The sequence below is a fragment of the Hyaena hyaena genome, unplaced genomic scaffold, assembly GCF_003009895.1.
Source record: "Hyaena hyaena isolate Hyena2069 unplaced genomic scaffold, ASM300989v1 scaffold_180, whole genome shotgun sequence".
NCBI classification, from domain to species: Eukaryota; Metazoa; Chordata; class Mammalia; order Carnivora; family Hyaenidae; genus Hyaena; species Hyaena hyaena.
Genome location: NW_024080811.1, coordinates 2090955 through 2109215, shown reverse-complemented (window position 1 = coordinate 2109215; position 18261 = coordinate 2090955). Strand labels below are relative to the sequence as shown.

Genomic DNA, 18261 nt, shown 5'->3' with positions numbered 1-18261 from the left:
CCTAGGCCACGGAGGAGAAGGAGGAGATGGAGGAGCTGCAGGCCTATAACCGGCGGCTGCTGCACAACATCCTGCCCAAGGACGTGGCCGCCCACTTCCTGGCCCGCGAGAGACGCAATGACGAGCTCTACTACCAGTCGTGTGAGTGCGTGGCCGTCATGTTCGCTTCCATTGCCAACTTCTCTGAGTTCTATGTGGAGCTGGAGGCCAACAATGAGGGTGTCGAGTGCCTGCGGCTGCTCAATGAGATCATCGCCGACTTTGATGAGGTGAGGTGGGGGGAGACAGGCACCTCGCCTCCGTTTGTTCCCCTGTAGTGTTACAAAGGAGAAAAAAGCCCACAGACGCGGCTAGCCTAAGGTCACTGCTAGTAGGTGGTGGAATAGGGTCCCAGGTCCCAGGTTGCCCAATTGAGGCCCTGCCCAACTACCTCGCCAGCCATTCCCCATCAGCCACCAACCTTCTCCCACCCAGGCTGGGGCCCAGCCTTTGAGGGAGTCCAAGGAAGGAGGGACTCCTAGGCTAAGGGAGCAGGCAGGACAAAGATGCAAAGCCTGGAATAGCAGAGGCAGGAACACAAACGTGTCTTATTTATTACACCCTCGCCAAACCCCTAGAGTGTGCCAGGTGTTGGGGATACTGTGCCCAGTAGGGCATTTCAACCCTGGGAGCTCAGTGAGTGGGGAGCATGGGGAGGTCAACCCCAGCAGGAATATAGAAACCTGGGAGGAGGAGGATGGAGCTGGGACTGGGCGGTGCTGGAAAAAGCCCATGAGGCTCCTAGGGCAGAGTGTAGCTGGAATTGGCCGCGATGGGTCTGGGCAGGCTTCTGGCAGGGCGTGGAGATAGAAGAGGGGTGTCTCTCTGGACGAAGATGAGGTGTTATCCCTAGGAAGGATGGGGATGTGAGCCAGGGATGGGAGGAGATAGCCACCAGTCCCTGTTGGGGGCAAGAGACTCTGACGTGACTAGCGAGCTGGCCCGGGGCTGTTGGTGCAGGGCAGACAGTGGCTCACGGTGACTGCACATGGTTGAGTATGGGAGGAGGCCTGCTCTGTCGGCCTCACAGAACTGGTGTGGAGTTGGGCCTCCTGTGTGAACTTGGGAGGACATGAGGGGCCATGCTGTTGCCCTTCCCTATAGATTTCAATGCCCCAGCCTTGGTGGTGACCCAGATTTGGCCTCCTTCCATCTAGATCATAAGCGAGGATCGGTTCAGGCAGCTGGAAAAGATCAAGACCATTGGCAGCACCTACATGGCCGCCTCAGGCCTCAACGATTCTACATATGACAAGGTGGGCAAGACCCACATCAAAGCCCTGGCTGACTTTGCCATGAAGCTCATGGACCAGATGAAGTACATCAATGAGCACTCCTTCAACAACTTCCAGATGAAGATTGGTGAGCTTGGCTTCTGGCCAGTCCAGCCTGGGAAGAGCAGGTTGGGTAAACAGCTACAGACCTTGGCAGGACTGGAGAGGAGAGTAGGGGAGGGAAGGGTCTTAAGAACTGATGATGTTTCTGTTTGGGAGCTTCTGCTATGTTTGCAGTCCTACTTCAAACACAACAGTGAGGTTTTAATGCGGCCCCATGTGAGAGAGGAGGGGGGGCACCCAGGGGCTTGGGAGACATGGCAGAAAGTGTCTAGACAGTGTCAGTTGAGCCAGGTGTGTTGGGGAAGTTTCTTGCCTGCAGAGGACAGAGGACACTTGAGGTGGGGAACTGGCACAGCAAAGGGCTGAGGGGCAGGGTGATCAGGCTTGGTGTGTGGACCATGAAGGTGGCAGCCTTGCTTCCTGGAGCTGGGTCATGGCGGCATCCCTGCCCAAGTTCAGATGCCCAGAGAGAGGATTGCTTGGACAGTGGTGCCCCTGAAAGAACCAGGAGCGAGCAGGAAGAAAAGGGCAAGTTCTGGTATGTGCGGTATGGTTGGACTGAAAACTTCAATGTCACTGAAAGCAATGATTAAGGACAGGCAGCTGGATGCTGTGGCAGGTCACTCGATCCTTGAAGAGGGTGGTCCTAGTGATGGACTTGCAGGAACTCAGAACTGACTGGGGGGCGAGGACACAGAAGCAGTGCTGTGGGAATAGACCCCTGTGGTCTGAGTTGGCAGGCATTTTGTGGGAGCTGCAGGGTAAAGCGTGGCCTCAGGCCTGGAAGACCGTGGCTGTCTTCAGGCTGAGTTGGGAAGAAGCTGCAGAGTGTCAAGAGAGGAATGAGAGTGAGGGTGAGCACTGGTCTGAGCCCTGATGACATTGCTGACTTCCGTCCCCTGCAGGGCTCAATATTGGCCCCGTGGTGGCTGGGGTGATTGGGGCTCGAAAGCCTCAGTATGACATCTGGGGCAACACAGTGAACGTGGCCAGTCGCATGGACAGCACCGGTGTGCCTGATCGCATCCAGGTGAGTGCTAGAGCATCCGCCACCCAGCCACCCACCTGGGGGCCTCTGCCTGATGCTCCAGGTCCCTGGGGCAAGCTGTCGCCAGTCCCCAGTCCCCAGTCAGAATTTCTGCAGTTTTGAAGGTAGTTGGTACTATGTCTTGAGAGCTTGAGACCATTGTGGTCCAGGCCCTCAGGACCTTGGACAGATCTTCACTCCTGTGCAAAGCCCTCTACTGGCCACAGAAGGAATTGGGGGTGGGGGGTGGTAAAGGCAGGAGCCGCTGCTGATGCTAAGCCCGGAGTTCTAACGCCTAGACCCAGGTATACAAGGGGACACAAAGACGGCTGTAGGGAGCAAGGTCTTGCCAAATGGAGCCCACAGCACTCAGGGCCTGGTGCAAGAGAACCAGGGAAGGCCTGTGATCCCTAGGATGGTGCCCCCATCACCCCAATTGCCAAGGGGCCTGGCCAGAGACTTTTTCTCCTCCCTTCATCCTGTGCATGCTGGCTCTTATGATTCCCAGCCTGCCTCTCTTCAACTGCTTTTGTTTTTCTTAGGCCTTTCATGATTCCTTCTGCTCCAATCTGACAACAGTGAGGCCCTAGACTGTGCTCTATTCCTATACCTCTGAACCCCCAGTGTCCCCATAAGGCTGTGGGCAGGGCACTTAGCCTCCCTGGTCTCAGTTTTCCCAAATCTGAACTGTATTTTCTTCATGGCCCTTTGCTCACACTGACACTGCTTAAATGTCCCTTAAATCCTCTCGAACAAAGGATCAGCCCAAGCATGGCCCTGGCCAGATCAGCCTAGCCTGGCTGGCTTATAGGTGCTGTTGGAGGGACCTGGCCCAATAGCTTTCTCTCACTTCTATCCCTGTGCCCAGGGGAGAAGGAACAACATGATGGGAGCTGGGAAGAGAGGTGTGCGTGCTTGCAGAGCATCCAACCCCACCCACAGATGTGTGGCTGCTGACAGTCCCTCACACCCAATGGCCCAGCACCTCACCTTTGCATAGGGCTTTCACATTCCTGGAATACACATAACCCAGCTCGCCTTCCAGCAGCCCAGCTAGAGATTCCTGGCCCATCAGCCAGGCCAGGACAGGACCCTCAGCAGGAGTGTTGTGGGGTGGCTGGCGGGGGCATGAGGATTGTGCCCAGATGGCTTCATGAGGCATTCATCTGTATTGTTGCTCACATCAGCCCTACAATAGTGCAGTGATTACCGAAGCCACTGGTGAGTTCTCCTTTGTACTAAAAGCTAAAGCAGAGATGGGCAATGGGATACAGAACTGAATCCTTGCTCTGCCATGTTAGCTCTGTAGTCTCAGGCAAGGGACATAGGTTTTCTGAGCCTGGGATAATAGTACTTACCTCATAGATTCAATGAGATAAGCAGTGGCTCTCTGTGGTGTGAAAAGCCAACTTCCAGAAACATCTCTGATCTGTCCTCGAGTGAGACTTGGGTGGACACACCAGTCCCATGCTTGGTGTTGGAGCAGCGTCAGATTGCTATGGACTTCCACTCAGCTTCTGCACTCTCTGTGGACAATAACAGGCAGTTCAGGGACCACAGGCCACACTGCCTGGCATGGAGTAGGTGCTGTCATTCTTCTGCTTTCTAACAGGCAAGTCCAGGGCCAAGCAGTGGTCAGTCCCTGAGAGCCCCTGCCAGGGACGGGATGGTCAGGCAGAGCTGCCTGACAACAGATTCACAGCTTAGGTCAACACTGGATTATCCTCTCTCTCCTCTTCTGCCTCCTCAGGTCACCACGGACATGTACCAGGTGCTGGCTGCCAACACATACCAGCTGGAGTGTAGGGGTGTGGTCAAGGTCAAGGGCAAAGGCGAGATGATGACCTACTTCCTCAACGGTGGGCCCCCACTCAGTTAGCAGCTGCCAGCCGGCGATGCCAGGCAGCCTGGCCTCCAGAGAAATGGAAATGGCTTCTTTGTGGGGCAGGTGGAAGCCTGCGCACTAGCCCACGCGGCCGCGCCGGTGAGATTCTCCACTTTGACTCCAGAAGCAGCTTCTGCCTTTGTGGGCAGGCCGCAGCCTCCGTCCCAGGCCCCAGGGTGCCAGCGTCCTGCGAGCACCAAGCTGACCAAAGATGTTTCCTCCTTAGAAGACTCCGCTAGGCGTGACCTGAATCTCGAGTTTTCTAACGGGTACTGCTGCGCAGGTGGAAGGGAGCTGCTGAGTACTTATGGTGTGTGTGGCAGCCCAGCGTGCCACGACAGGGCTGAGGGGGAGGCCTCGGCCTTGGGTGGGTGGTTTGGCGGCCCGACTCTGGCTCAGGAGAACCCAGCGGCCCCAGGGGTCCGCTTCCCTATGTGAGCCTTTAAGCTGACAGAGGCCACAGCCCCTGCCGCATGGAGGGGCATGCTGGCTCAGGAGGGACTGCGGCCTTCTCCGCAGCCCTCCTCCTCACCTACACAGGTGGACAATGCCTCATCGAGGGGAACAGAACACATTGTAACGGGGAGGTGAGAAGACTCGAGGCAAGGAGGGGTGGTTCTGAGAAAAAGAAAATATTTATTAAATAAAACAACTTTCTGTGCCCTTCTTTAGACTATCCTAGTTGTATGCGTGTAAGAGACCCACAAACAAACAAAGATGCCACTGGGGGTGGGGGAGGGCGAGGATCCCAACTTGTCTTTTTTGTATTTTTTATTTTGTATTATTGAAAACCTTGGAGATCTAACAAATATACCAAATTCTATATTTTGTAAATTATATTAGAAAACAGCTGTGCACAGCATTTGTACTGTACGTATGTCAGTGTATGTACTGGTGTAGATGTGTGTGTGTGTGTGTGTGTGTGTGTGTGTGTGTGTGTATGTGTGTGTTTATGCCGTGGAACTAGTCACATGCAGGAGCCTGTTGCCCTCACTTCGCTTCAGATTAGGCAGTTTTGGATTTTTTTCCCAGGTCCAACTAGACCAGTGTGTCCTTTTGGGGTGCTCTACATTCAGATTAAATGGGAAGGTACATGCACACATTACCCTATTTCTCTAACACATCACTTCCCCTCAGTAAAATGCAAATGGATAATAAAGCAAAAACCTGGTTCCCCATCTTAGGCTCAGCTGGAATGAAGGGAAGCAGCCTCAGCTTGTGAAAGACCACATGGCCCCTGTCCCCTCTTCTCCCTGAGATGCTGGCTGTTTGCTACCTGCAGAGGCAGCACCCCATCCAGCACGGGGGTGGTGGGAAGTCTTACCTGCCTGCCGTCCTCAGTTGGCTACCATGCAGGTGGCTCACCCAGAGATCATGCCTCAGACTTGGGGGTAACGCGCAGCCCTTAGGTTCAGGGAGAGTGGTGGCTATGCTCTGCATCTGCAGACCAGACAGAGAAGAGGATAGAGCCCAGCTTCAGTGTCCAAAGGGCAAAGCTAACAGAAATTTTGTTTTGTCTGTTATTTGATTTTTGGGAGTGGGAAGTGAAATATATTGGAAAAATTATTTTATATCCTCAGAGGGTATAAAATGGAAATGGGCATAAAATTGGAAAATGATATACTGTCATAGAGATATATTCAAACAGAATCCTTGGGTCCTGTGCCGACATCTTTTTGTTGCTTCTCAGGGCAAAATTATTCTCCCCTCCAACACGAGGTTGAAGGAGGTGGGGTGGCAGCTATATGCCAAATGCAAAACATTACTTTGATGCCAACCCACACCACCTCTCACTGGACACTAGCACTGGCCTCCCCCCTTTTTTCTTTAGTATATAGGCTGCTGAAGTGAGCACCCACCTCCCCTTTCCACACACCATCTCTCCCCCTAATTTGAATACAGCTCTGAGAAGCAAAGCTCATGGATTTAAAACTGCCAGCTCAAGTCTGTCTATGCTTCTGCTGTCCTTTGAGTTCTGCATTGCCCCTCTTGCCTCTGTTGGGGGCGCTGGCATTCTCAAGTCCCTTGCCCCTCCACAGCGCCTGCCAGTGGTGCTGGGTGTTCATTTTGCTTCCAACCTGAGTAATGTGGTATGTGCTGAGTTCCTTCAGTGGTTCCCCCCATTGGTTACGGTCTCCTCGGCCTCTTGGGGGCCCATCCCTCCTATCCCAGCAGTGACTGGTGACACCATGCAGTGCTAGCTCTTCATTCCCTCCAAGGGTGTGCACTCTTTTTATTCCTGCTCTTGCAAAAACAGATATGATGATGATTTCCCATGGAAATTGAAAAGTCTATTCAAATAATTTAACTATTAAACACTTTCACTGGTAATGTGTCCTGGTCTGATTTATGGCTTGGGCCAAGGGCCTGGTTCCAGTCTGAAGAACAGTGCACTCAGCCCTTGTAGGGGCACTGAGCAGGGAGCCCCAGAGGGCAGAGACCTACCCTGAGTGGGGAACGGCACACTGTTATGGAGAGAATGTCGGCGAAGGCCTGCAGTCATTATGGCAGTCAGGTGAGAGAGTATTGGTGACCCTGAAGAGAGTCAGTTCACTGGGCCGAGGAGCAGATTCCAGAGTGGAGCGGAATGAGGAGATGAGAGACACCAGGAGTGAAGGGGACAAGGGATTGAGGATGGGACCAGAAAAGATCCAGGGTTGAGGGGAAGAGGTTTTAAAACAAGTGAGCCCAACTCCTTTCTATGCTAAGGGAAAGAAAGTTGAAAACACAAGAACACAGATTACTGAAAGGACCCACATAGCAGGGAGTACAGGGAGATGCAGGCTGGAGGTGTACTGACTGGAGTTGGATAGCTAATAACCACGGCTACCATTTTTGGCCACTGTGTGCCAGACACAGGGAGAAGCACCATACAAACTTTATCTCATTTAATCCTCCTGGCCAACACATTTCACTGATGGAAAGATACAGAGAGGTTCAGTTATTTGCCTAAACTCCTAGAACTGGTAATTGAGAGAGAGAAGATTCAAAGCAGACCTGTCAGCTAAGCTCATACAGGTAACTTCATGCATGGCCCAGGACTCCTCTTACCTAGAGGAAAGGTGGTAGAAAAGCAGTTCCTGCCTGCCACACACATCAAATGCAGGGTAATATTTTGGCTCAGGAAATAAAACCAGAGGGATTTGGTAGTGAAAATGAAGGAGCCAGTGAAAAAGCCTTCACTGGGTTCATTTCAGCAATGGCCGCATGGAGACATAGCTGTGGCAGTCCTGGTCATAGGCAGACCCCCTGCCCCAAAGAATTAAAGAGCATTAGCAGTCCCACTGTCCACAGTAAAGGATGCAAATGTATAGAGCTCATGTTTAACTCTGAGAACTTTTCAGGCTAGGATACATCAATTAAAAAAGGAAACCAAATGAAAAGGCCAAGCTTTAGGCTGACTGGACTGAGGGCAAGCCCTCAGGCAGGCCCCGGGCACCATATACATGTGTATGCATACCCAGTGCACAGCAAGACAGCAAAGGAATGCAGCTCCTAACCTTCATGAGCCCTTCCCAGTCCCATCTCCACCGAACTAATTCCAGAGCACGTATCTGTTTCTCCCTCATAGATTTATACTTGTATGCAAAAGCCTATCCATACCTAGAATGTTAATTAGCAAAACTTATTAGCAAAGACACCATTGATACGTGTGGTGAGTTTTGAACACCGCTTTAACATCCACTGACAGCGTGCTCGCAGAAGGCAATATATCATAGGGCACCTGGGTGGCTCCGTTGGTTAAGCATCCAACTTCAGCCCAGGTCATGATCTCACAGTTCCAGTTCCGGCCCTCTGCTCTCAGCAGAGTCTGCTTCAGGTCCTCTGTCCTCCTCTCTCTCTGCCCCTCCCCAGCTTGTTCTCTATCAAAATAAATAAACTTAAAAAAAAATCCACTGACAGCAAAGACCATTAAAACCAAGACCAGACTTCAGCTAAAATGTAGATCTGACGTGTAGAAGAGAGGGGTTAGCAATGTTTATGGGAAGGCACGGTGAAGCTTGGTACACTGAGGGAGCTGGTGAGGGAGCTTGGTACACCACGGTGAAGCTGGTACATATTCGCCAGGTATTCCTGTTACTTTAAGACTTTCAAAAACACATTTACAGAACTTTGCCAAAAGCAGATATCACTGAGTGTCATATAGTTAAATGATGCCCAGAGCTATAGTTTTTACATGATAAAATGTGGGCATTTTCCGTAATGTTGCAAGCTGGCCATGAGTTGCTAATTAGCAGAAAGTGAGCCTCTAGAGCTTGGGAAAGATGCTGAGCCTGTATCATTGCAGGGCAGGAAAGCATTCTTGGGCACTGGGATGCACAATGCTCAAAAGTAGTGCTAAGCAGATTCTCACTACCACCTGAACAAGAGAACAGCAGTGGCAGGGAACACAGACTATGAAAACTCCCAACTTTTGAATTTGTTGAAATCGAAATAACTGCTCACTGAAAAGAACAAATGCTGTTCAGGCTGTATCCAGAAGAAAGGGCAGTCTGGGCCATGCTGGCCATGGCAGTATCACCTAGCACAGGGGTCAGGAGGAGAGCTGGCAGGGCTTGTGTTTTCTATGGAGGGGGTATGGGGAGGGTGCAGCAGACCAGAGAATACCATGCCCTCCACACTCTGCCTTTGGATGAGTCAATCCAAAGTGTATAAAGAGCTATCCCATACATTTTCTCACTTGTGCTTCACCCCCAGCCCGGGAGGCACTGGGAGAAAGGACTGATGCATCTCCTGAGGTTGCTCTGATCCTCAAGGATAAAAGCTGTGTCACTTCTGTGCCCACAGGTACTTCTGTCCAGTGCACTGATATGGCTGGGTACTAACAATCTTGCAGGGACAGAGGACTTGTCACTTCTCATGGCTGACAACAGATGACATGAGGTCCACTTACTATATAGTACTATAGCTTTTCTTGGCCATTCAGATTTTCAAAAAAGCCCTTCGGTGTTTCTTTTTTTTCCTGTCTTGGCACAAAAAATATAGTATTTGCTGTCTTCTTGCCTATCCTTCCTTCGCACCTGTAGGGTCCTTGCTTCTCAAGACAGACACCAGAATGAAGCCAAGTCAGGCCATTAGAATGGCTGACCTCCAAGGTTTCTTTCTCTTCAAGCATTCTGATTCTAAATATTTGTGTGACCCTGTCCAATCTTCATGTGCCAGGCCAAAAATATGACACAAATATAAATACAATCAAGTTAGGATTTTAAGATTTTAAAACCAAAGGCAGACAAATAAGATGAAAGCATCATGTCAGGGGGGATCTGTGGAAAGACCACCTTCAAACCAAAGTTGCCAACAGCCTCTGCTCTGACCTCCTCCAGACACACCAGCAGCAATAGCACAGCTGTGCACAAAAGCAGTGTGGCCAGAGTCCTTTCCTACTAAGGGCCCTGATCCATAATGTGCTGAGGGCCAGGTGATCAGTCTTGGTTCACAGACCCAGCAAAAGGTCCAGAAGATGGGATGAAGGTGAAAGACAATAAAGAGAAGGAAGAGGATTGTCTAGAGCTGAGGGTAAACTAGGCACCCTGTCCCAACTAGCTTGCTAGTTGTACACCTCAGCCACCCATCTGTTTGTACTAAACAGAACTGAGCCATCCCCTTACTTGGTAAATGCATATTCCTCCCCAAGGCCCTTTGCTACTGCTGGTCTATTAGGCCTGTGAATTAAAGAATTCTCACTGGAATCCATTAGGGGCCTCATCACTTTTTCTCCCCCTCAGCCAATTTCTAATTTAGACCTGCCTGGAATCTCTAGTTTGTCAGCATCTCTATTTTCCAATTTTGCAAAATTTGCTTCTGTGCTTTGACTTTGTCAGTTAGCTAGAGTGGCACTTACTGGGTCATGTGGGATTTTTTCTTGGGGCGGGGGAGGGGAGGGGGACAGCATTTTGCATCAGACTAATCCTTTAAGAGCCATGTTGCATTTGCACTTTTTAAGAGTGCCCTAAGCATCACATCCCCAGCACCTATATGCTGTTTCTGTATCATGGTGTGGAGGCTGCTGGCTGCATCCTGCCACCCTTTGCTTCACACACACATGCAACTCATGGAGGCCCCTACAAAGTGGTGGGCACTACCTAGGGTGGCCACCATTCAAGAGTACCCACTAGAACAGAGCATTCAGATCAAACAATGATGGGCCACACTGGACAACATAAAATTCCCAAAGGTACCTTCCCCTTTTGACAGCACTCCAGCAGACTCCAGGAGACTGTGGGGTCCTGGAGGGCACAGTCTACCTTTCCCAGACTCTGTGACAATGGACAACTGATCCTGCTCACTTACCTCAGATGGTTACTGTTAGGCTCACATAACCTTCTATACCGAAAGCACGTGACGTACAGCAGGCACTTAGCGAGCACGAGTCTCTCCATTCCCTTCTCCTTTCCTTGAATGCATCGCCACTGCCTTGCCCAGAGGTCTGCGCACAACAGCTTGCCAGGGCAGGTGACACACTTGCTAGACAGTTCAACAGGATCCTCTCTGAGCTGCCGATCCCTGAAAAACTCTGTATAATGACTTATATTTAGGGGCATTTGCAATGTAAAAGACTTACTACCTTGAAAGTAATAGCAACACCAACAAGATGGAACCCAACATGACCACGCTGCCTGAGCAGTCAGTGTGCCAGGCTCTAAGTACTTTCTATTTATGGACTCATTCAATACAGCAACACTTTACCCAAGGTAAACTATTATTATCCCCATTTTACAGATGAGGAAATGGAGGCAGAGAGGCTACATGACTTGCTGAGGTCACAATGCCAGTAGAAGGGAGAGCCAGGGAGTCTGAGTCCAAGACTCTATTCTTTATGTATTTCAACATATTTCCATGTTGTCTAGCTTCATATTACATGGTGCTTAAGAGCATGCATGAGTTCTAAGACTGATCTGGACTGAAATCTTGGTGCCACCAAGACTGGTGGCAAGACTGACTGAGGTCAAGTGACTTAACCTCTTTAGGCCTCAGGTACTCCATGAAAAAGAAAGCTTACAGAAAGGCTTTCTGTAAGAATGAAAGGCTTATTGTACACAGTGTCACTTCCCCACCATGTCAGCTTTGTTTGTTCTCACTGCTGCTAGAACAGTAAGAGCCCAGAGGTTGTCAGTAACATACACACGAAGAATATTCTTTGAGATTCTGCGGCACAGAAAAATGAACACCAACTTTTGAATCATTTAAGCCCAAATCTCAGGTTTGAATGTAAATCTGTTTCCTCAAGTGAACATGAGATAGTTCATAGTGCCTCCCTGCCCACCCCAGGCTGCCATAAGGATTAACCGTGTATGAGGACCTAGCCCTGGCCCACAAAAAGTGTTAAGAATTCTTATCATTAGTCCCAGGCACTAGAGGAATTCAAAGTAGAAGGCCAAATATTGTTTGCAAGGTCCCTGATACCCGACCCTCACAGAAAACCACTGGCACTAAGCAGGCAAACAATGAAGGCAGAGCTAGGGAGGGGCTGCCAGGACCAAATGGGAAACAGAATTTTTGAGTCCTGTTTCCTACTCTCAGATGGAGCCTGAATATGTATCTGTTCAATGACACTTGCACTGCTGTGCTGTGGGATGCAGGAAAAAAGGGTAAATATGAACAGTGGGTGAGGGGGGCTGAAAATACACTGTTTGTTACCAAGGAAATAGGAACAATTCATAAGGCCAGAGTACTGATTTCAGGAACTCTTCAAAAATTAAGCCTGTTCTCTCGTGGAGTTCCCTACAGCCTCCAATTGTGCTAAGACTACTTATTATATACCGGCACTGCCAATGCAGAAGAAAACATGTACACACACGTCAACTGCATTCCCTGTTCACAAACAAGGAGGATACAAGCCACATGGCTTCCAACCACACAGTGCATTCAACAGTGCATTCAGCAGTGTGACTTCATCTTGTAAAATAGAGTAATCCAGAAAACTTGGCCACTCAAGGAAGGTGTTACAAGAGTAGAAGCCACAGACACTGCTTCTCTTTGAAAAGTTCACTGCTCAAATAGGAGGCTGTAATATGCCAGCATTCAACAGCAGTCTCAGAGCACTGATGAAGATGATCTGACATTTCTAACCCTAACCAATAAGACTAGAAGAGTTAAAATTCTCAACCAACACAACCTTTACATATCAAGCTGATTCATAACTCTTGGAGTTGAAGGGGTTTCTTTTATTAACTTTTAAGTAGCATATTATTAAAGCCAATCAAAATGAAAAATTAGGTTTAGTTTTACTACAGCATTTCCTTTGAGATGATAAAGCAGAAAAATACAAAGAAGGATTGACCATAGACAAAGATGGAAGCCCTGAAGAATTACCTATAATTTGTGGTAAGGCTAAAGTATTCAATTGATCTGAGTGGTGCCTGCTTTTGAAATACAGTTGATCCTTGAACAATACAATTTTGAGCTGTGTGGGGCCACTAACGTGAACATTTTTTTAAGTAGGATTCATGCTCAATACTGAGCCCAATGCAGAGCTTGAACTCACAACCCTGAGATCAAGGTCTGAGTTGAGATCAAGAGTTGGACGCTCAACTGACTGAGCCACCCAGGCACTCTGACATGTGGACTTTTTTATAACTACAGTACTATAAATGTATTTTCTCTTCTTTATGATCTTAAGATTTTCACTGTAAGAGCACAGTTTATAATACATACACAAAATATTTATTAATTGACTGCTTATGTTATCAGCAAGGCTCTGGTCAGCTGTAGGCTATTAGTAGTTAAGTAGTTATACGTGGATTTTTGACTGCACTAGGGAGGGGTTGGTGCCCCTAACCCCTGCTTTATTTAAGGTCAAGTGCAATTTATTTGTTGTTCTACTATATAGTTCATGACAGCTCTAACTTAAAATAAACTAAAAGTTTGTTAAAATAACACCACGTGCGCATACACACATACACACACACACATTTTGCTCCAACAGCTGGGAGTGGGGGCCCTAGGTTACTTAGTAAAACTTTGGGAATAAAGCCAAGCAACTCCCATTTTGGTGAGTGGCTAAACTCAGCAGGAAGCACTTCTGTGACATGGAGGTTAAAGCTCGTATGACAAATCTGGTCTGTGAAGTCTCGACACATCAGGTCTAATCCAGACATGGCCTAAAAGAAATGGAGCCAGCCATTTCTCCAGAATAAATTCTACTGTGAAAAAGGCCACATTTAATACAAAACAAATGTGCTAATCCAGGGAGAGCACATTAACTTTATATGAATTATAAAATGACAAAATTAGGTAAAGGTTCTCCATGTCTCTAGGCATTTGTCTCAGATGGATTTTCAAGCTTTAACACATACCTATTTTTAGCTTAGAAGAACTCTTCCTTATGCGAACAAAATCCTCTATCAATTACACTAAAATTCCTTAAATGAAAGCCTCTGAAAGACAGTACAAGTTGAGGATCAAGGCACAATTATTAATATGCAAGCAGCTAAAACCATTGAGGATTTTGTTCATTTTAGCATTTTAAAGAACCCCCAAGCGTGAACCTTTCTACCAGAATCCCTCAAGAAGAAATCCTCCCTGAGGAACTGGTATACTCTTACAGACAGAGCTAGAGCAATGAGAAACTTGTTTCCCTTCTAGCCACGATTTCCAGGAAGTTTAAATGTCATATTTCACACTTATTAACAGCAACATGTTCACCTTTCATTTTCACTGATGTTGTGTTTCTCCCTTTCTGTTCATAGTTACTGTTGTTGTATTTGTCTTATTTTGGTATGGTGCTTCAACTGTTTTTGGGAAACAGGGTAGGTATACATACATTTCAAATACAGACCAAAAATGCAAGCAAAAATTGTAATTACTTTTAGAATACCTTAATAAGAAAAAGCAGTATTTCAGAGTTACCTTAATAGACACCTAGAGTTGACACTAGCAGGCTTCAGGTCATTAAGTCCCCAATTCCCTGATTTTACCAAGAACAGATCTATTCCCTGAGTACAACCTTAGTTATCTCCGTGAGTCCCCACTCTGGGGGAGGCAGGGCCCCAAGACTAAGGGATTAGAAGTTGTATGTGCTCAGAGCTGTGACCCTAGATAAGTCATTAACATCTGATTACCTCAGTTTCCTCCTTCATAACAAGAGGACAACTAATTCTCCACTTCCAGGAAAACACTCATTATGATGAGGTAAATGCAGAACTGCTCTTAGTAGTAAAAGTGCAGTATTATTATCACATTAGAAGCCTAATGAGCTTAAAAACTTTATACCAATGGCAAAAAATTTTCAGTCCAAATTCATAATTTCTTTGGCAACAAGATAGAGCAGTTATAGAAACACTCAGCAATGCAGATACCAAATAATGAAAAGAAAGCATTTCTATACATAAAATATTATTTATACCTGTCTCATTTTTTACATTAAGATGTAAACATCCCATTATCCAAAAAAGAGAAAAACAAAAACAAAAAACAAATGAAACAGCTGGTGAGTTTTCAAGTGTCCTTGCTGAATGATCCAAAACACCAAACACTATAATTCAATAATTCAATGATAAGAAGAACCAAACTGAACCAAACTGGTAAGAGAGCTATTAAGTATCAATATACAGCAAGATCACAATTAACTAGAATGCTCCAACTTCTTGGTTAATTGGCTATTTACAAGAGAATTCCTCTTGTTTTAACAAGTAGTTCAGAAAAATCTTTCTACACTTAACCACTTCACTTTCCTGGCTCAGTAAGTACAAAATGCCAATCATAAATCAGTTTTACTTTGATGAGTCAGGATCATGGGGTGCATCTTGGGGTAGCTCTCAGAATACATATAATTTCTGTGCAGTTTTCTCAGAGGCAGAAAAAATGAAGTGAACTGGAGTTTTCTGTTTTAAATAAATCCCTGATATTACAAGCTTATGGTCTTCCTTCTGCCTCATTCCCCTAAAAGGGGAGTGCAGCAAAAAGTTCTAGTTTAGCAAGATTTTTACAGTTGCAGGCATACCTACATATACAGGTTCAAGCAAACATGGTAGTTCAAGGACTTTACCCTTCCGGACTACTTCTTCTGCTTAATAAATATGCCCAGTAACATGAATTATATGTAATGGGTCCACTGTTTTCTGGCTATTAAATTTTAATGCATTATGTATTCCTTATTTGGAATCTTTTCTCTAAAAACAAAAGAAAATTATTAATGAAGTTAACTTCCAAAACCAAGAGAGTTGTAGATTTTGCTAATGGAATCAAACTGTGCTTCCTATATTATTAATTCATAACTGCTTGAACAATTTTTATAATATTATCAAAAAGCAAACAAGTTCTCTAAGATATTAGGTGAACTCCTCAAAGCCATAAAATGATAAGAGTTTCTGGGAGAAGCTACCCTCTGATTCTCTTAGTACAAGTTCAGTGTCCCCACTGAGCAGTGTAGCACACAGGAGGACTTTAGGTGGGTGGTATACAACATAGAACTAAACAATGCAAAATCACAGTGAGAATGTCATTCCCTTCACAGTTTTCTTTCATCCTTCTGATAATCCCACAGAGCGAGCCCCATTTTGGTGCTGGGTAACATCTCTCTCACTGCAACACAGAGCAGGCTTCCTGGATTCAGAGCCTTAGCAGACATTAGTATCTAGTTAGAATTTAATACCATTTCTTGTTTTAATTTTATTTTGTAGTTACCTTTTATTCATGGTAAATTGATGCCGGTTTTCCTCTTGGAGTAGAGGATTAGTTTGTTTTCACAATATTTTAAAGTTTAAAGATAAATATTATGAAATAATACTATATGTAATACTTAAGTGATTGAAGTTTGGGAAACAATGGCTATAATTTAACAAGCCACATTTTTAAACAGTGATTTCAGAGGAAAGTACAAACATGGTCTAGAAAGGAAACATACGTTACTGTGTCTTCAATACTTGTGATGTTCTAGAGATGAGCTTCTAACAGCTTTCTCACACATCATGTGATTTCCAGAGTTAAGATTCAAGCAAAAATATAGCATGAAAAGAACCAATTCCACACCATCCTAGACTTCATAAACTCATGGTACCATAAATGTACAAATAATCTGATATTTAGCACGTTGTTTTAAATATAAACTTCATGGCATCTTTTTATTTGGTCTATACTCATGCCTCACAAAGGCAAACCCAGGTTGTAGAGTTCCCACTCGGTCCTCGGAGCACGTACCACATACAGTTTTTGATTGAACTCTTCAGAAGGATTCAGGACTGCTGGCCAAGTCTTCCAAGGGCATCTGACTGTTCTTCCCCTGTCATGGCCCTGTAGAGAGAATCTCCTCCTCCTCTGAATAATAATTTCAAGGCTAATATGAAGAGTTTGCCTAGCAGGTATTGCATGCTCCCAGGCATGCCATGCTGACTTGAAACAAAAAGGATAGTTGGAGAAAAAGAAAAGCAGAGCTTCTCGATTGTGGTGAACAGTTTCTTCATCACAGTGGCAGTTAAATATGCTCCCTCCTTTTCCCCCAGAAGCCAAGGCAGTACGTCTGAAGGATGGTGTCAGACATCATAATCAGGAGCCTTGCCCTGGGCTTGTCTTAGCCAGATCTGTAGTGTAACAAAAGCTCCCACAGTCACGTGAAAGAAAAGCTGCCAGAGGTTGCGCAGTTCATAGAGATACATGTTGCACAGACAGATTAAACCAAAAGTCAAAAAAGATTTGACATTCCTCCAGCCGGTGTAGTAGACAAGTAAATAACACTGTTCAAAATATAAAATGAAAGACGATTAGGGTTACAAGAAAAGAAATAGATGCTTCTATTATAAAATATTAACAGGCCAGGGAGTAAAATATGAGGGGATTTTTCATCTACAGATAAGATAATGTAACATCTTTAAGACATTCAGCTATGAAAGCTGTACAGCCTGAAAAGAAAACAGATTTTTCCTTTAATGTTTTTAATTTGTCAAAAGATAAAACATTTTCTATCACATGTAAAATGGAGTTACAATTGGATAACTCCCTTGCCAACAGCCTGAACACATTCCTCAAGGGGACAGGCAACTCTGAAGCATTCTCAAAGTCTAAGGGGATTCCATCTCTCATTCTCACCCCAGAAAAGTACAAAATATTCAAACAAACCATAGCAAAATGGACTCTTACATAACCTGAATCTGCATATTAATGAAATCAACACATATTTACTGATCCCACATTAAGCGCAAGGAACTAAGCAAGGTAGAGGATCTGAGTGAACATTTGAGCTAGAATTCATTCAACAGATGCTTATTGAGGGCCTGCTACAAGTCAGGCATTGTTCTCTAGTTTCAAGTAACCAAATAAAGCCCTTGCTCACAGGGAGCTTACATTCTTGTGGAGGAAGAAAGATTATATACATAAAAAAGATTAGATAGAGAATATAAAATATTAAATAGTTATCCCTTAAAATAAAAGGCTGAAAAGGGGACAGAGCATATAATGAGTGCTATTTTAGAAAATATAGTAAGGAAAGTACTCTCCCACCCCCCAAATCCTGGTATTCACCTTTTCCTGCTTTATTTTTCTCCACAATATAACTATAAACACACTTTTAAAATATGCTTGTCTTGTTTGTTATCAATATTCATGAGAGGAGAGATTTCTGATTGTCTTGTTCACTAATTTATCTCCAGTGCCCAGAACAGTGCCTGCAGCATAGTAAGTGCTCAATAAAGATTTGCTGATTGAGTAAACTGTTTTCTAGACGAGATCTGAAATTCACAATCTCTTAACTATAGGAATTATGTATGATTACAAAGTCTTAATAAAGAAGCATAGGTCTCTGCGTGAAACTGCACCTAGGCTTCAGTACAGGAAGGACTTTAAGGTGTTTGCAACAATGCACAGAGAATGTGGATATGTTCTGTTAAATCTGTTCTTACACAAATTAGGACTTTGCTTACTTAAAAAGAAGACTGCTATCCAAGCAAAATAAACTGGAAGCACTTATCTGAGTTATTTTGCATCGTGTAAAAAAAGTTGGAAAAGTAATTTTTCCTTTTGAAATAATTTTAGACTTAGAA

The 18261-nt window shown here is 45.7% G+C and overlaps 2 protein-coding genes across 3 annotated transcripts in view; one reads left to right on the top strand and one right to left on the bottom strand.

The window, feature by feature from the left end:
• ADCY5 (adenylate cyclase 5) overlaps positions 1-5177 on the top strand; it is a 144528-nt gene extending 139351 nt beyond the window's left edge. For both annotated transcript variants that reach the window (XM_039240625.1, XM_039240624.1), the window contains exons 18-21: positions 6-269; positions 1197-1401; positions 2282-2406; positions 4154-5177. In XM_039240625.1, coding sequence (XP_039096556.1) covers positions 6-269; positions 1197-1401; positions 2282-2406; positions 4154-4282 — 723 coding nt within the window. In that variant the 3' untranslated portion in view covers positions 4283-5177. The remainder of the gene's footprint in view (positions 1-5; positions 270-1196; positions 1402-2281; positions 2407-4153) is intronic.
• A 7171-nt stretch (positions 5178-12348) lies between these two features.
• Positions 12349-18261, bottom strand: part of SEC22A (SEC22 homolog A, vesicle trafficking protein) — an 87285-nt gene continuing 81372 nt past the window's right edge. Inside the window, exon 7 of the mRNA XM_039240666.1 lies at positions 12349-16959. Within this exon, the coding sequence (XP_039096597.1) occupies positions 16759-16959 (201 nt within the window). The 3' untranslated portion in view covers positions 12349-16758. The remainder of the gene's footprint in view (positions 16960-18261) is intronic.